Source organism: Pteropus alecto, unplaced genomic scaffold (assembly GCF_000325575.1).
Source record: "Pteropus alecto unplaced genomic scaffold, ASM32557v1 scaffold398, whole genome shotgun sequence".
Lineage (NCBI taxonomy): Eukaryota > Metazoa > Chordata > Mammalia > Chiroptera > Pteropodidae > Pteropus > Pteropus alecto.
Window position 1 is genome coordinate 958,157 of NW_006442497.1, and position 15,264 is coordinate 973,420.

The 15,264-nt window shown below is 49.7% G+C and overlaps 1 protein-coding gene and 1 long non-coding RNA gene across 6 annotated transcripts in view; one reads left to right on the top strand and one right to left on the bottom strand.

Annotated features, from left to right (window-relative positions):
- LOC112471420 overlaps positions 1–2,999 on the bottom strand; it is a 3,970-nt gene extending 971 nt beyond the window's left edge. The window contains exons 1-2 of the long non-coding RNA XR_003043298.1: positions 2,916–2,999; positions 696–862 (exon numbers count right to left, since the gene is read on the bottom strand). This is a non-coding gene — a long non-coding RNA (uncharacterized LOC112471420). The remainder of the gene's footprint in view (positions 1–695; positions 863–2,915) is intronic.
- The window catches only part of SPNS3 (sphingolipid transporter 3 (putative)), a 42,342-nt gene that overhangs the window by 8,538 nt on the left and 18,540 nt on the right, over positions 1–15,264 (top strand). For 4 of the 5 annotated variants that reach the window (XR_003043297.1, XM_025040182.1, XM_025040180.1 and 1 more), the window contains exons 3-8: positions 50–186; positions 721–872; positions 1,581–1,647; positions 2,369–2,517; positions 3,372–3,524; positions 8,024–8,213. Coding sequence is in view for 4 of the 5 variants with exons in the window: in XM_025040182.1 (XP_024895950.1) it covers positions 50–186; positions 721–872; positions 1,581–1,647; positions 2,369–2,517; positions 3,372–3,524; positions 8,024–8,213 (848 nt within the window). In the remaining variant the exon portion in view is untranslated. The remainder of the gene's footprint in view (positions 1–49; positions 187–720; positions 873–1,580; positions 1,648–2,368; positions 2,518–3,371; positions 3,525–8,023; positions 8,214–15,264) is intronic. The other variant, XM_025040181.1, reaches the window with a different exon arrangement.

Here is a 15,264-nt window from a genome sequence, read left to right on the forward strand (position 1 = left end):
ACCCAGTGCTACGGAGAGATGCATGTTACTCCTTGCATGTCTCTTCCAGTCTTCATCGGCTGCCTGCTTCTATCTGCACCTGTGTTTGGCTACCTGGGTGACCGACACAGCCGCAAAGCCACACTGAGCTTTGGGATCCTGCTCTGGTCAGGAGCAGGCCTCTCCAGCTCCTTCATTTCCCCCCAGGTAGGTGCCCTCTCCCGTACACATGCCCCCGGGGACCTCCTCCCACCAGCTTCCTCTCTGACTCAGTCCCATCAGAGTCAGGTAGGGCTGCTTCTGCTCTATTCCAGGCTCCAGGCTGGCTGGGGAATACCTTCAAGGGCTGAGAGAGAAGCCTGTTAGGCTTTCTTAATGAGAGTCTTCCTCTCTTGCATCTCCTGCTGCTGCCTGTGGCTTCATTCTTGCCGACCGTGTTGGGGGTGGGATGTGGTAACAGCTACTGTCTTGGGGAACTGTCCTGGTTAGCAAAGGCGATGCCCAGGAAAAGGGCATCTCTGGGTTCAAGGGCTGGTGGCGGCTGTAGGCGCCAGCAGGGGGCACCCGTGTGATTTGGGGAACCTGGACTGGGAGGATAGAGAGGTGGCTGAAGCTCCATCTTTTCTTAATCTCCTGGGGGCATGAGCCACCAGGTACCCTCAGCCCTTCTGACAAATCCTTGAGTCCCTTGCCTGTGGGTGATTTTTGGAACTCACCCTGTTCTTGTGCCTGCTTGCCCAGTATTCCTGGCTCTTCTTCCTGTTCCGAGGAGCCGTGGGCACAGGCACTGCCAGCTACTCCACCATTGCGCCCACTGTCTTGGGCGACCTCTTCGTGAGGGATCAGCGGACCCGGGTGCTGGCCATCTTCTACATCTTTATTCCTGTTGGAAGGTTAGTATCACCCTGGATCCACTTCCCTGGGTGGTAAACTGAGGCCCAAAGGAGTCAGAACAGGGATTGGGCTGGTGGAGAAGACATCAGGCCAGGAGGGCTAGGATTTAAACCCCAACTCTGCCCCTTCCTCACTGGGTCACTTTCCCTGTCTGAGCCTCAGTTTCCTCATCCGTAAGTGGAGACAACAACACTGATGGGCTGTGGTGATGATTAGAGAGAATGAAGATGTTTCCTAAATGCTAGTATGCTCTGGAAGGGGTAAGAAAGAGCAGCCGGGCAGTGTGGCCTGTGCAGGGAGGGGCCAGCTCTGGGAGGTGAGGCAGGGAAGTGCATTAGGGCTGGGCAGTGTATTCCACAAAGGGGTAGGACTGAGTGGGATTTACAGTTAAGCCTCTGAGCTCTGACCCAGGTTTCCTGAAATCGCCTGACTCAGGCAGGGCTGAGCCTTGGGTGAGAGAGGGGGTCCCTATATAGGGAGACAGTGAACAGTAGTGCCAGGGATGGGCTAGGAGCCAGAGGTCACTGGTGACTTGACCAAGGGCAGTGGACATCTGGGCCTCGCGTGACTCAGTTTTCCCAGTGAAAGGGCTATGAGCTGCAGAGAGCCAGCTCCCTGGGGTAGGGGCATCTTGGCTTAGGCTGGCCTTGCGTCCTTGGGCCTGCCATCCACCCTCACTGCCCATTCCCCTTGGCCCTCTGTTGCAGTGGTTTGGGCTACGTGCTAGGGTCGGCTGTGACGGAGCTGACTGGGAACTGGCATTGGGCCCTCCGAGTGAGTCCAGCTTTTTTTTCTTTACTCTGCTTTCCCCCGGGCCAGCAGGGACTTTCCAGCCTCGAGTAGCCTTAGCCATTTGGCACAGTACCTGGTGCCGTGGGGGGTGGTCAGACATCGGCAGCTTCAGACATTTGGGGCCTCATATGGAACATGGACAGTGGAAGTCGTGGGTTTAAATCCTGACTGTTCAGTTTGCTAGCTTTGTGACCTGAAGCAAGTCACCTCTCTCTTAAGAGACTCACCTTGTGTATCTGTAAAATGGGAGAGTAAATGCTGCCTATGGAATCTTGAGGATTAAGGAGACATGGGTTGGAAAGATACTAGGGCAGGACTGGTATAGCAGATGGAGGCATGGGCCATGAAAACGGGCAGTTATGGGGGCAATGAGTACTCAATGGTTAGGGCCAGTATAGTCAGGGCTCAGTTCTCAGTCATGCCAGGCTCACTGATCCAATAGAGTTATGTCTGTACTAGACAGACACGTATTAAATTAACTCCCAAGGGGACCCCACTCCCCAGAGAGGCCATACTCTCATGGGTGAGGAACAGTGGTATGTCAGGCTCTGTATAACCAGCACCCAGGAAACGAGCTGTCCTCCCTTACCTCCCAGGGCACAAAGCACCCCAAGCGCCTAGACCACAGAGTTCAGCCCAGCCCAGGATCTCCTGGTTTTCAGGAGTCTGTGGTCCTGAGCTTCCTGGGCCCTTCTGTTCCCAGATCCTGCCCTGCCTGGAAGCTGTGGCCTTGATCTTGCTTATTGCACTGGTTCCAGACCCTCCCCGGGGAGCTGCTGAGAAGCAGGGGGAGGTGGCCATGAGGGACCTGAGGAGCAGCTGGTGTGCGGACATCAGATACCTGGGGAGAAAGTGAGTATCTCTGCTCTTCCCTTCTTGTCACTGAAAACCCCACTGTCTGCTCCAGCATCACTGACCTCCCTCTCTCTGCCTCCAGGGAGCCCTCTGTGACTGTCCAAGGTTCACAGCCCTCTTTCTCCTCTGAGCTCCCACTCACCAACGGAGATGTCCCTCCCTCACTTGGAGGCCCACTTCCCCTGGCCATGTGGCAGAATATGGGCTGGGAGGGAGACAGGAAGGGAGGGAGGCAGTCAGGCAGCATGAGCTGTAGCCTTGGCTCTGTCATTGCCTTATCCCTGAGTGACCTGAGACTTGAAGCCTCACTTCCCTCATTTATTCAGTGGACATAATTCTCCAGCCTTGCCTGCTTCTCAGGGTTGCTGGGAGGATGCCAGGAGTTAATCACTCACCTCTCTGAGCCTCATGGGAGTGCATCCATCCTCTGTTCCAGGCATGGTCGGGAGGCAGACAGGAGTCAACTGCACTCCCAGGCCTCATGATTTACTGAAATGTGAGGCACAAACAGGACCCAACTCTCTTTGTTACAGAGCCATGAGGCCAGTGGAGGGCACTCAGAGGAAGGGAAGGGCAGCAGGGGCAGCTTGCTGGAGAATCTGATGTCGGATTGTTATCCCTTCAGGATGGGAGAATTGGTTTTGCAGAGAGGAGGGAGGAAGGCAAAACATGAGTGAAAGTGTGGAGGTGGGATGTGCTGGGTTGTTAGGGGAGGATCTGGAGCCTGGAGCCCACCTGAGTGCCCAGGCGACTGAAATGCCCAGAAGATGAGAAGAAGAGCAGACAGGAGCAGACAGGTCCCTTCAGCTCTAGTCCTCTTTCCGCTTCAGCCAGGGCACTTTCTTTTGTAGCTGGAGTTTTGTGTTGTCGACCCTTGGAGTGACAGCCATGGCCTTTGTGACTGGAGCACTGGGCTTCTGGGCCCCTACATTTCTGTTTGAGGCTCGTGTGGTGCATGGGCTGCAGCTTCCCTGCCTCCGGCAGCCGTGTAACAACAAGGACAGGTGAGGTGCCTCTTGGAGCCCTGGGCATGTGGCCCAGGTCAGGGGGAATCATGGTGGGGAAGTCTTTAGGAGGTTCTGAGCCCCAAAACTAGGCATATGAAGATCCCAGAGGTCAGGACACAGCTGGCAGACAAGAGTCTGGTTCTAGCTCTAGCTGCCCTCCTGCCATCCTGAGTGGCCACAGGAAGCTAGCTCCTCAGTCATCTCTGGGCCCCAGCGCCTGTCCTCCCACTCTTGGGCTTCTGGGGGTGGTCCAGAAGGCACTTGAGTCAGAGTGAGTGATGGTACTCTCAGGCAACTTTCCTTCAAAGGGACCTATAGTGTGAGGCCATCCCATTTTACAGATGGCAAATGGAGGCACTGGGAGGCCTCATTACTCATCTGGCTTAGGGATTTCACCCATGCATTCATTGATTCTCTGCCTCATTTCAAGTGCTGAGAGTCTGGGAAAGCTGCTGAGAGGGTGGAGAGGGGTGGAGAGCAAAAGCCATACTGGTGCTCTGCCTTCAGTGAATGCCCTTCTCACCCCGTTCTCCAAGGACTCAGTGACCTCCTGATCGAGAGGGCACATCTCAGTCCTCTCTCACTTGCTTTCTTCTCCTCCTGGAAACCTGCAGTCCTAGTTTCCTCCTCCTCTCTGGCTGAAGCTTTTCAGTCTCCTGTGGTCGCCTCCTCTCCAACCCTGCCCCATGGGCTCCTCAGAGTTCCTCAGGGCTCTGAACTTTCCCAGGAGCTCCATGCTCCCCGAGGCTTCGGTGACACCAGTTCTCTGCTGGTAGCACATCCCCTGCTTCTGTAGTCTCCTCTCTGGCCTCTTCCTCATTCTCTGATGCCCAGAGAGAGCTTTGTGTAATTTCCAGAATGTCTCATGCCCTCTCACCTGTCTGTGCCTTTGCCCAAACTATGCCCTCTGCCCATAGCTCCTCTCCCTTTTCTCATTGTTACTTCTTAAGCTTTAACTTTAGTTCAGGTCCTAAGGTAAGCATTTTACATGAAAAATCCTCTGAAGTTTTATAATAGTTAACTCTGTTATTATTCCTGTATTACAAACGAGGGGATAGAAGATCAGAGAGGTTAAATGACTTGTCCAAGGTCACATACCTAACGAGTAGTGGAGCCACGATTCAAACCCTACTGTCTCCAAAGCTGGTGCTCTCAAGCTCCAAGTCCTGTTGCCTCTGGAGACTATCTGTTACTTAGTTGACGTGAGCATCTCTCTACCTAGCTGGGAGCAGCTTTCTGACACACACACCATAGGTGTTCAGGGAAAGCATCCAGTGAGTGAATGAATTCATGCATCAAATGAGACTGGATGTTGGTCTTGGTGCCACAGCTAGACTGTTATCTCCCTGGAAGCAAAGACTGAGCCCTAAAAGCCCCACGACAGCTTGAAAAAGTTGGAGATGAACAGAATGCGATTCCACCTCAGGCATGAACTGGCTGTGTGTTTCTGGGCAAGTCACTTACCCTTTTCTCAGCTTTAGCTTCTTCCTCTAACTCAGTTCCTCCAGAGATCCTGTGTGAGAAACTGACATGGGAGTTTGTGTTAGTGTCCTGGGGCTGATATAAAAATTGACCACAAACTTGGTAGCTTAAAACATCAGAAATCTATTTTCTCATAGTTCTGGAAGCCAGAAATCCAAAATAGTTTCACTAGGCCAAAATCAAGTTCGGCAGGACCAGTCTTCTTCTGGAGGCTCTATGGGAGAAACCTTCCCTGTCTCTTCTAGCTTCTGGTGGCTGCTGGCATTCCTTAGCTTGTGGCTGTATCACTCCGGGCTCTGCATCCACAGACAGATGGCTTCTCTTCTGTCTCAAATCTCTGTTTCCTTCTTATAGGGATACTTGTAATTACATTTAGGACCCAGTGAATAATGGAGGATAATCTTTCCATCTCAAGATCCTTAAATGTAACCACATTTTTCCATCTAAAGTAACGTTCACAGCTTCCAGAGATTAGGACATAAACACCTCAGGGAGCCATTATTCATTCTACCACAGAGTGGGAAGAAGCTCCCAGTGTTGAGGTTCAACTCAGACCTCAGCTATTAACACACCTCGGGGGTTAGGATAAGCTGCAGGGTAAGGGTGAGGTGGAGGAGGAAGCTGCAGAACACAGGATTCCAACTCAACCAGAGGGAGAACTTCCAATGCTTAGAGCTTGCCAGATGGAAGGGCTGTATGGGAGTAGGGAGCTTCCGGCCCTTGGGGGTGTATGTAAGTAGGAGCTGGACAGCTGTTTGCCAGGACCATTGTACAGAGAATCAGCATAGAACCTGCAGGCCTTTAAGGACCCTCTTGGATCTGAGAGTCTGATTCTGGGAAGGTCTTGTAGGGATGAGGGGTCCCTTTGTAGCTGGGCATGTCCTCTGGCCATACCTTCTGCTCAGGGACTGATGGAAGGTCTTTCCTGTCTACACTGCCTATCTGAATAATTGATCCTAAGTCTCACAAAGGTCTTGAGAACCTGCCAAGGCCAGCTCAGACCAGGACTCAGAAGTGGATAGCATTCATCTGGGGCTTGGGATCACTTGAGTGGGCTAAGCCAGAGCCTTGCACAGCTTGGAAGGCTGGGAAGGTTCGGTGAGCACCTTTAAGCTGCCTAAGGACACACACGCTTTGTCTGGTAGGCAGAAGGCCAGGAGGCCCTGGCTCTGCTTATGAGGGGCTGTGTGACCTCAGGCAGATTCCTGCTCTCTCTGGGCTCTATGCTCTCTCCTATAAATCAAGGAGGTGGGGCAGAAGAACAAATCCTCAGCCTGTGGAATGGACATTTCACAGAAGTTGTTTAGAGGAGAGCTGGTTTTTTTTGTGATTCAATTTTTCAGTAACTATATTCTTGCATCTGTCATGTTCTTACATCTTTGTGGGAGCCATAGAAGTAATAGCAGGGCACCTGGACATCCCACGCACTTCTGGAAATGTTTTGGTCAGGGTGGGGATACTAGCCAGGTAGAGAAGGCAGGTGGGGGAGCAATGGCACTCGAGACCAAGGGAACAGTGTGGGCCAAGGCAAGGAAGCTGGAAAACGTAGGGTGACTTTAGAGAATTCTTAATCATTTGTGCAGAGTGCGTGAAGGAGAAAAGAGGGAAGCTTACACAAGTCAGCAGGGGCCAGTACCACTGTGCTGGCTGGGAGCTTGCCCTAAGGACAACAGGGAGCCACTGAGGGGCTGGGAAGTTCCTGGTTATATTCACGTTTTCAAGAGCTCATGCTGGTCAGTTTTGGCATCCCTTTGAGCTCCTTTAATAGGAGGTTTGGGAGGGCAGGATGGACCAGGAGGGAAAGATGTATATTCAAATCCTGCCTCTGTCACTTATTACCTGGGTAATCTTAACCTTAACCTTCCTCATCTGTCCACCTGGGAATTCTGGGAGGGCTCAATGAGCTAATTTGCTCATATATCTCCTGTGGTCCAGGCTCTATGCTCCCAATATAGAGTCAAGGAAGTAAACCAAATCTTGTCTCTGGTCTCTAGGAATTCACAGGTAATAATGACCTTGATGATAGAGACACAGAAGGTACTATGGGAACTAAAGGGAGTGAAGCAATAAGCAAAGGGCCAGGGGCAGGCATCTCCCAAGAAGGGATATTTGTGATGTGTCTTGAAGGATGAGTAGGAGTTCAGTAAGTGGAAACACTATTGAAGGGTGTCTAAGTGGAGGAATCAAAGTATGAAACGGATGACAACTAGTCTGGGGGCTGGATGGAGCTGGAGGTTGAGGTCAGCCAGGGTCACATCATGAAGAGCTATGTATGTTGCAATGAGTTGGCAACAAATCTGGCGGACATTTCAGAGCTAGTGGAGAATTTTAGGCAGGGAGTGGGCAGGGGGTGGTCAGATTTGTGTTCTAGAAAGCACCCTCTGGGGACCTGTATGGAGGTTGTTCTGCAGGGACAGTTTTGCATAGGAGGAAGGTGCAAGAGGGGCCAAGTGACGTTGTGGTGGGTACAGGAATAGATGGGAAAGGTAGTGAAGTTAGGAGGGGGCTGCTTGAGAGGTATTCAAAGACAGAGAGGAGAAGGAGGGATTCGAGGAGGGAGGGTGTATACAGTGACCAGAGAAGGGCCAAGTGTATCATAGGAGCTCAATAAATAAATGTCCGCTTGCCTCCACTTCCTTTAGTATTGAAGCAAGAAGGGGAGGAGGTTGAAGGGCCAGAGTGGGATCGTAGAATTGAGATTTCTGAGTGGGACAGTTTTGGGTGGTGAGAGTTTGGAGAAAGTCACAGGAAGTGAGGAAGGCTGAGAACTCAGGTGCTGAGCAGATCACCACATGGCCCGTGGCATTCCCAGGATGAGACAGGCAAGAGGATCGGGGAGGAGAGGTAGAGTTCCTGGGTCCCTGAGCATGCTCCCAGGAGCACCGGTTAAGAGGGAGGGGAAGGAGCCCACAGCCACATTCCCTGTGGGTAGCAGATCATGCACAGGGACAAGCATCTGGACCCTTATCCTGACCGTACCCACTGGCCAACCCCTCTTTGCTCTTTCACATCAGCCTGATTTTTGGGGCGCTGACTGTTGTGACTGGCATCATTGGAGTTGTCCTGGGAGCAGAGGCTTCAAGGAGATACAAGAAAGTCAACCCACGGGCTGAGCCCCTCATCTGTGCCTCTAGCCTGCTTGCTGCAGCCCCCTGCCTCTACTTGGCTCTCATCCTGGCCCCGACCACCTTCCTGGCTTCCTATGTAAGTGAGGGCCCCTTCAGAGATGGGGTGGGGTGAGGTGGGTAGGGAGTTCCTGTTTCATACTGGCTTACACTGTGCTGGGCCTTTGCTTACATCCTGTGTATCACTCCTTCCAGGTGGAGCTTATTATCCCCATTTTACAGATGAGTAAAACCAAGGCTTACTAAGAGTTACACAGCTAAGAAGGGGCAGAACTGAGACTTGAGCCTAAGCTTTTCCAACTCTAAAGTATGTCCTCTGAGCTCCTGGTTGATGCTTTGATTCGAGATAATGGGACTCACTTATTCCTAGGACATGTTGTGAATCCAAGAAGAAACAGGGTGATTCTTTCCAGGTTACAGATGAGGAAAGTGAAGCCATAGCCAGTGCAGATACTACTTTAAAGGTGACAATTGTGATAATATCATGTCTTCCAGATCCATATCCCACTCATCCTTTCATGTGCCTCACAGTCTGAAAGGTACTCATATCTCTCAGCCTTTTCCTGCCAGGGACACCTTATCTCTCTTAGATGCCTCCTGAAATCCTTCTTCTGCAAGACCCAACTCAAAGGCCACCTTCTCCAAAACCCTTTCCAGACTACTGTCTACTCACATCAGAATTCACCTTTCTCACTTGGGCTCAGTGCATGTTTGGGTTCCATCAGGCACCATGGTATATGGATGGGGCTGTATCCACATATAGACAAACACATGTGCAGCAGTGTCCCTGGCTCCCCAAAGCCCCAGCCCTGACTGTCCCACCCAATTGGAAGGGGCCACTGATTCTGGGAAGATGGTGTCAGCCTAGCCTCAGCCAGAAGGGTTCGAGTTCCTTTCCCTTCCCCTTCCCTTTCCCCTTCCCCAGTCCCAAGGCCCTGGGGACCCACTGCTGTGGACACGGATGCCCGCTCATGTGTGTGCAGAGTTCAGTGAGCAGACTAGACTCAAAGTAAATCAACAACAGCTTTATTGTTCTATTGGTTTGGGCGGGTCTCCCATCTGTGACCAGATCCCATAGCTTTTCCAGTCACATTCATGAACTACACAGCTGGTCCCATTGAAATCAAAACTTTGGAACTATTTCCTAGTAAAGCTTCTATCCAGGCCTTGGTACTGGGGAAGGGAGAGAGGGGGAGCTTTAGTTAGTTCTGTCCTCCTTGTTCCATCTCGGTCCCCAGCATTGCCCCTCCCTGGAGATCCTGACCCCTCTAGGGTTGGGTGGGCCAGGAAGAATGACCGGAAAAATGGGCCAAGTATCACCTGTGTCCGCTGTTGTTTTTGCTGACTATCAGTGCCCTCCATGTGGCAGATGCCCAGATGCTGGCTGACTCCTCTCCTGAGGACACACTTTTGTGAGTTTTTTGGGCCCCTGGCCTTGGCTTTTACATTGCTTTGTTCTTTGAGGCAGATGACATTGGCATTTCTGTCCTCTCACGTCTTCCTCTCTGCTCCTCTTCAGATGTCGTCCTTCTATACCTTCCTGCTAGACCCTGTGGCCCCAGACAGACCCCCTGTGGGGCTCCCCTCTCATGACCCTCAAGCCTGTCTCCTCTCTAGTGTCTGTTTAACCCCTAGGATGAACTCAGGAAGCATAACTACCCTGAATCCTGCCCTCTCTCCTCACCATGACACTGTAGGCTGCTCCGTCTGGCACTCCTGCCCTCAGCCTCTCCTTGGGCCCAAGGGTCCATGCTTTCTGAATACTAGGTGATATGCTCCAAGATGGCCTTAGGGTGCCCTTTGTAGGTGCCCCTTGGGTGGCCCTGGTGCAGGATGGTCAGCATTTCATTGGTGCTTTGCCAAGGAGAAAGGTCAGTCTCCCTCCTAGCAGGCACTGCCCTATCTGTGGGTGGGTCACCAGAGGCCCCTCATTCAGCTTTTTCACTCTAAAAAAACCCTCCCCAGCCTGAGTCTCCAGCCTTCTACATAAGCTGGAGGCCACACAAAACAGTTTCATTTCTTTCTCTAAGCTCCGAGGGTATGTCTGCAACCTCTCTTAAGTGCAAGTCCTCAGTGTTGGTTGGGCTTCTGCTGAAGTTCCTGGAGAGCAGACTTTACCTGCTTTTATTCTGCCTTTATGATCCCTCATGGGGAAGAGTTTTTCTCATGCCTACTTGATAGATTGGAAAACTGAGGCCCAGAGATAGTGACATAAATAGCGGGACAAACAAAACTCAAACTCAGCCCCGTGGACTATAAAGTCCGTGTCCTTCATGATGCACTGATCCTTGCCACCTCTGTGGGAGAGAAACAGCCTATATACATTAGGTGCCAATAAATGCCTTAATGCTTATTGGCTGAGGTAGCAGAATTATGATTGGCACCATCAACTCCAGCTGGTGGGGGCTGACTAGGCCTGACCTTGCAGACAGGCTGAGGCCCCAGGCAGATGGAGGCCCCATCAAAGGCCTGTCCCTGCATTGGCTGGGCTGGTGAACCCCCTGCCAGCTCTGCTTCTGCCACTGTCTTGGTTGGCTCTGGGAGGTGGCTCCTTGGCTATGTTTGGGGACACAGCTGTCCCCCCTCCTACAGCTTGGCATATTTCCAGAGCTGGATGGCTCATCTAGAAATGACATTGTGTCTTGGCTGGCAAAGCCAGCTGGAGAAACTCTTCTCTAGGCTTACCCCGGAGATGAGAGGTGAGGGGCAGCAAGGTGAGCAGGGCCAGGATGCATTGGTTTTTTTAGTGCTGGGAAGCTCCTCCTTCCTGTGGCTTGTATATAGCCCTGGCATGGTGCCCAGCGATGCTGAGCCCCCGCAGCCAGAACTCCAGCCTTCCAGAAGTGGTGTGGTTCCTTCTGGACCTCCTGGCCAGACACCAGCCTGCATGGCTCTCTCTGTGCCTCTGAGGTCCACCTGGATGTTCTGACTTGAGATTCAGGCTCCGGTTCCTTACCTCTCCCTCCCCGCAACATCATCGTAAAACCCTTAATACCTTCAAACCTTCTCTCTTCTTTCAGTCCCCTCTGTCCTTTCCCGGCTCAGGCCTTGCCGTCTCTCTCCAGGGCCGTTCTGGGAGCCACCTTCCTGGTCTCCTTGCCTTCTTGCTCACCCACCACAATCTGTTCTTCCCACACTGCTCGAGTGATACCACGGACCTTCCCTGTTCCAAAGCCTTGAAAAGCTCCCTGGCACCTCTAGAACTAAGTTGAACTCCTCATCCTGGCATTCCAAGCCTCTCATGAACTGCCCTGATAACCTTAGTAGCCTTATCCCCATGCAGTCCTGCCACACAGGTCCCTTTCTAATTCCCAGGACATGCCCCATGCTTCTCACATCTGGGCCCTCCCTCTGTTCCCTCCACTCCCACCCCTTCTCCATATGCCCAAATCATTTTGGGCCATCGAGGGCTGGTTTGAGCTCCATCTCTCCATGGAGCCTTCCTTGATTGCTAGGCCTGACCCTTTCTCTTCATCCTTGATACTCCTCAGCATTGTCTTCCTTGGGTTATAGTTACTTATGCTCTGACCCCTCTCCCAGCAGGGCCTAGGCTGATTCCAACCTTCCTTAGCACTCCAGCCAGAAGCACAGTGTCAGGAACTTGGGGTTGGGTGGGGGTGATCACTGCTTGCTGAGTGAATGGTTGAATGATCAGCTATTTACATTCATTTATTTATTTGACAAATATTTATTGAAAGTGGCATGCTAGTTAAAATGCAGTGGATAGAGCAATGGATAAAATAGACTAAAATACTTCCGTCTTTAGGGAGTTTACGTTCTAGTTGGGGGAGACAGACAGTAGGTGAGAAACGAGTAAAGCACAATAGTTCAGATGATAATAAATTCTTAGAGTGGAGAAAGGAGATAGGGATTGTGTGGGATTGCAGGGAGAGGGCTGCGATTTTATATAGTGTAACCAGAGAGGCCTCACCAAGAAGGTGGTTGTTGAGAAAAGACCGCTAGGAGGTGAAGGAGTAAATTATATGGCTGTTTAGGGGAAGAGTTTTCTAGGTGGAAGGAATAGCAACTGTAAAGACCCTGAGGCAGGAGTGTACCTGGTGGGTTTGAAGACTAGCAAGGACACTGTGGTTTGTGTGGAGAGAGTGAAAGGAGAGAGGGAGATGAAGATAAAGAGGTGGTAGGGGCCAGGTCATGTAGGGCCTTGTGGGCTGCAGGTGAAATTGGCTTTTACTGAGAGTGAGACAGGTTTTTGTGCTCAGGAGTGGGAGATCTGGCTTATGTCTTCTGCATCTATTGAGATGATCTTACGGTTTGTTCTTTATTCTGTTAAGGTGGTATATTATATTGATTGATATTTGTGTTTAACAAACTTTGCATTCCCAGGGTGAATCCTCTCTTGGCCATGGTGTGTAGTTGGCCCTTTGTATCCATGGGTTCCATATCTATGAATTCAGCCAATCGTGGATAGAAAATATTTGGGGAAAAAAAAAAAAGTTACATTGTTGCTGATATGTACTATACAGTTAGGCCTACAATGGTTGCACCTATACTGAACGTGTATGGACTTTTTTTGGATCACTGTTCCCTAAACAATAAAGTATAACAACTATCTACATAGCATTTCCATTCTATTAGGTATTATAAGTGATCTGGAGATGACTTAAAGTATATGGGAGGATGTACCTATGTTATATGCAAATGCCATGCCATTATATATAAGGGTCTTGAGCATCCTCAGATTTTGGTATCTGTTAGGGGTCCTGAAAGGACTTAAAGTATATGGGAGGATGTATCTATGTTATATGCAAATGCTGTGCATTATATATAAGGGTCTTGAGGATCCTCAGATTTTGGTATCTGTTAGGGGTCCTGAAACCTATTCTCCATGGACACCGAGAGACAGTGGTATAATCACTTTTATGTGTTGCTGAATTTGGCTTGCTAGTATTTTGTGGAGGATTTTTACATCTATATTCATAAGAAATATTGGTCTGTAGTTTTCTTGTGGTGTCTTTGTCTAATTTTGGAATTAGGGTAGTGGCCTCACAGAGTGAGTTGACAAGTGTTTCTTCCTCTTCTATTTTTTTTGGAAGTGTTTATAAAGGACTGTGTTAATCCATCTTTAGATGTTTGTTAGAATCCATTAGTGAAGCCATCTGGTTCTAGATTTTGTTTGTGAGAAGTTTTTTGATAACTGACTCGAGATTTACTTGTTATAGATTCATTTAGACTTTTTATTTCTTTTTAAGTCAGTTTTGGTGATTTTGGTCTTCCTAGGAATTAGTGCGTTTCATTTAGGTTATCTAACTTGTTGGCATACACTTGTTCATAGTATCTCCTCATATTCCTTTTAATTTCTGTAGGGTTGGTAATAATGTTCCCTCCTTTGTTCTTAATTTTAGAAATTTGAGTTTTCATTCCTTTTTTCTTAGCCAGCTTAACTAAACATTTATCAGTTTTGCTGCCAAAATTTGGTTTTATTGATTTTCTCTATTGTTTTTCTATTACTGGCTCATGTTTAATAGAATCATTCTGGTTTCTCTGTTGAGAATAGACTTGGGGGGCAAGGGCAGAAGCAGAGAGAAGAATTAGATACTACCATAATCCAGGTAAGAAACTATGAGGCGTGGTTCAGAGTGGTAGCAGTAGAGGTGGTAAGAAGTAGTTGGATTAAAGATATATTTTGAAGATAGAACTATCACAATTTCCTAATGGATTCAGTGTGGTGTGTGAGAAATAAGAATCAAAGGTGAGTTCTAAGATGTTGGCCTGAGCAACTGGAACGAGGGAGATACCATTGGCCAAGATAGGAAAATGGGCAGGAGCAGTGGATTTGTTTTTTTTTTTTTATTGGCCTGAGCAACTGGAAGGAGGGAGATACCATTGGCTGAGATAGGAAAATAGGCAGGAGCAGTGGATTGTTTTTTTTTTGGAAGATCAACAGGCTTGGTTTTGCACATTCTGAGTTTGTGATGTGAAGTCAACATCCAAATGATGGTGTAGTGGAGAGTTGAATAGAGGAGTCTGGAGTCCAAGGGATGTGACATCACCCCTAAAACTTCAATGGGTGGGAACTGGCTGCAGTCCATCATGAAGAATGTTATGAAGTTTGGGGGACCTAGAAGGGTCAACATCAGAAAGGGAGTCTAAAGGGCCTGAGGAATTGGCTTATGATGAGCTTCAAAATAGGAAGAGTCACTTGAGCTTCTTCCATCCCTTCACTTATCCCTTCTCCTTCTCAGATTCCAGGAACCAAAGTTCTTCCTGCACTACCTCTGTGAGTCTTGGGAAAAATAATGGGTCCCAAGATCTTCTTGGGAAGGGCCCATGTGGGTATGTGTGGTAGTTTGTGCATGCATTCAAGTGTGAATACATTCAGGTCTGTGAATATGAGTGGAGATAAGTGTGCTTATGTGTGTACACATATTTCTGTATACCTGTATTGTCATGCTTTATGTATATTTCATGTACATGTATATTCATTCTATACATACACAGTATCTACAAGTGTGTCCATGTGTGCTGTTTTGTATACGTGTATGTACATGAGCAAACACATGCGTATCAGGGAATATGGATAATTGTATGGAATGGGTGTGCACATGTGTGTCTGCAACTGAGTGTAGCTTTACTTCCACTGCTTTTGTGACTGTAGTTGCATTGTGTGAGAAGGAGGGTTTTTTGGTGGCATCATGTGTTTGCCCCCAAAGTTCCTGAAGTAGGGGCCAACTCATGTTGTACGTTTCATGGCAGTAAGGTTTCCTAAGCATATAAAGTCTGGTCTGAGGCCTTCCCTGGGGGAGCCCATGTCCTGTGGTCCACCTGCAGGCACAGAGGGTTGCATTTCTTCCTTTCTTCCAGTCCCCTTGGCAAGGGAAGTGAGCTTCTCGGCTGTTAATTGGGATCCAGACACACACAGCAGGTCTTGGCTCACACCCTCTTCCTTGGCCTTCTTCCCAAAGTGGCTGCCCTTCAGAGGAGAAAGGGTTTGTACTCAGAGGATGGACTGAACCCAATGCAGGGGCTCCACGGTTGCTGGCCTGGTGGCTGGAGGACATGGCTCAACCCTGGCACGCTCCCTCTGGTGGGCATTGTGGTCTAGATGGAGGAGCAGGAGTTGGGGGATGGGAGTGAGCCTGCACTGAGGCAGGCATCTGCAAGAACCAGAC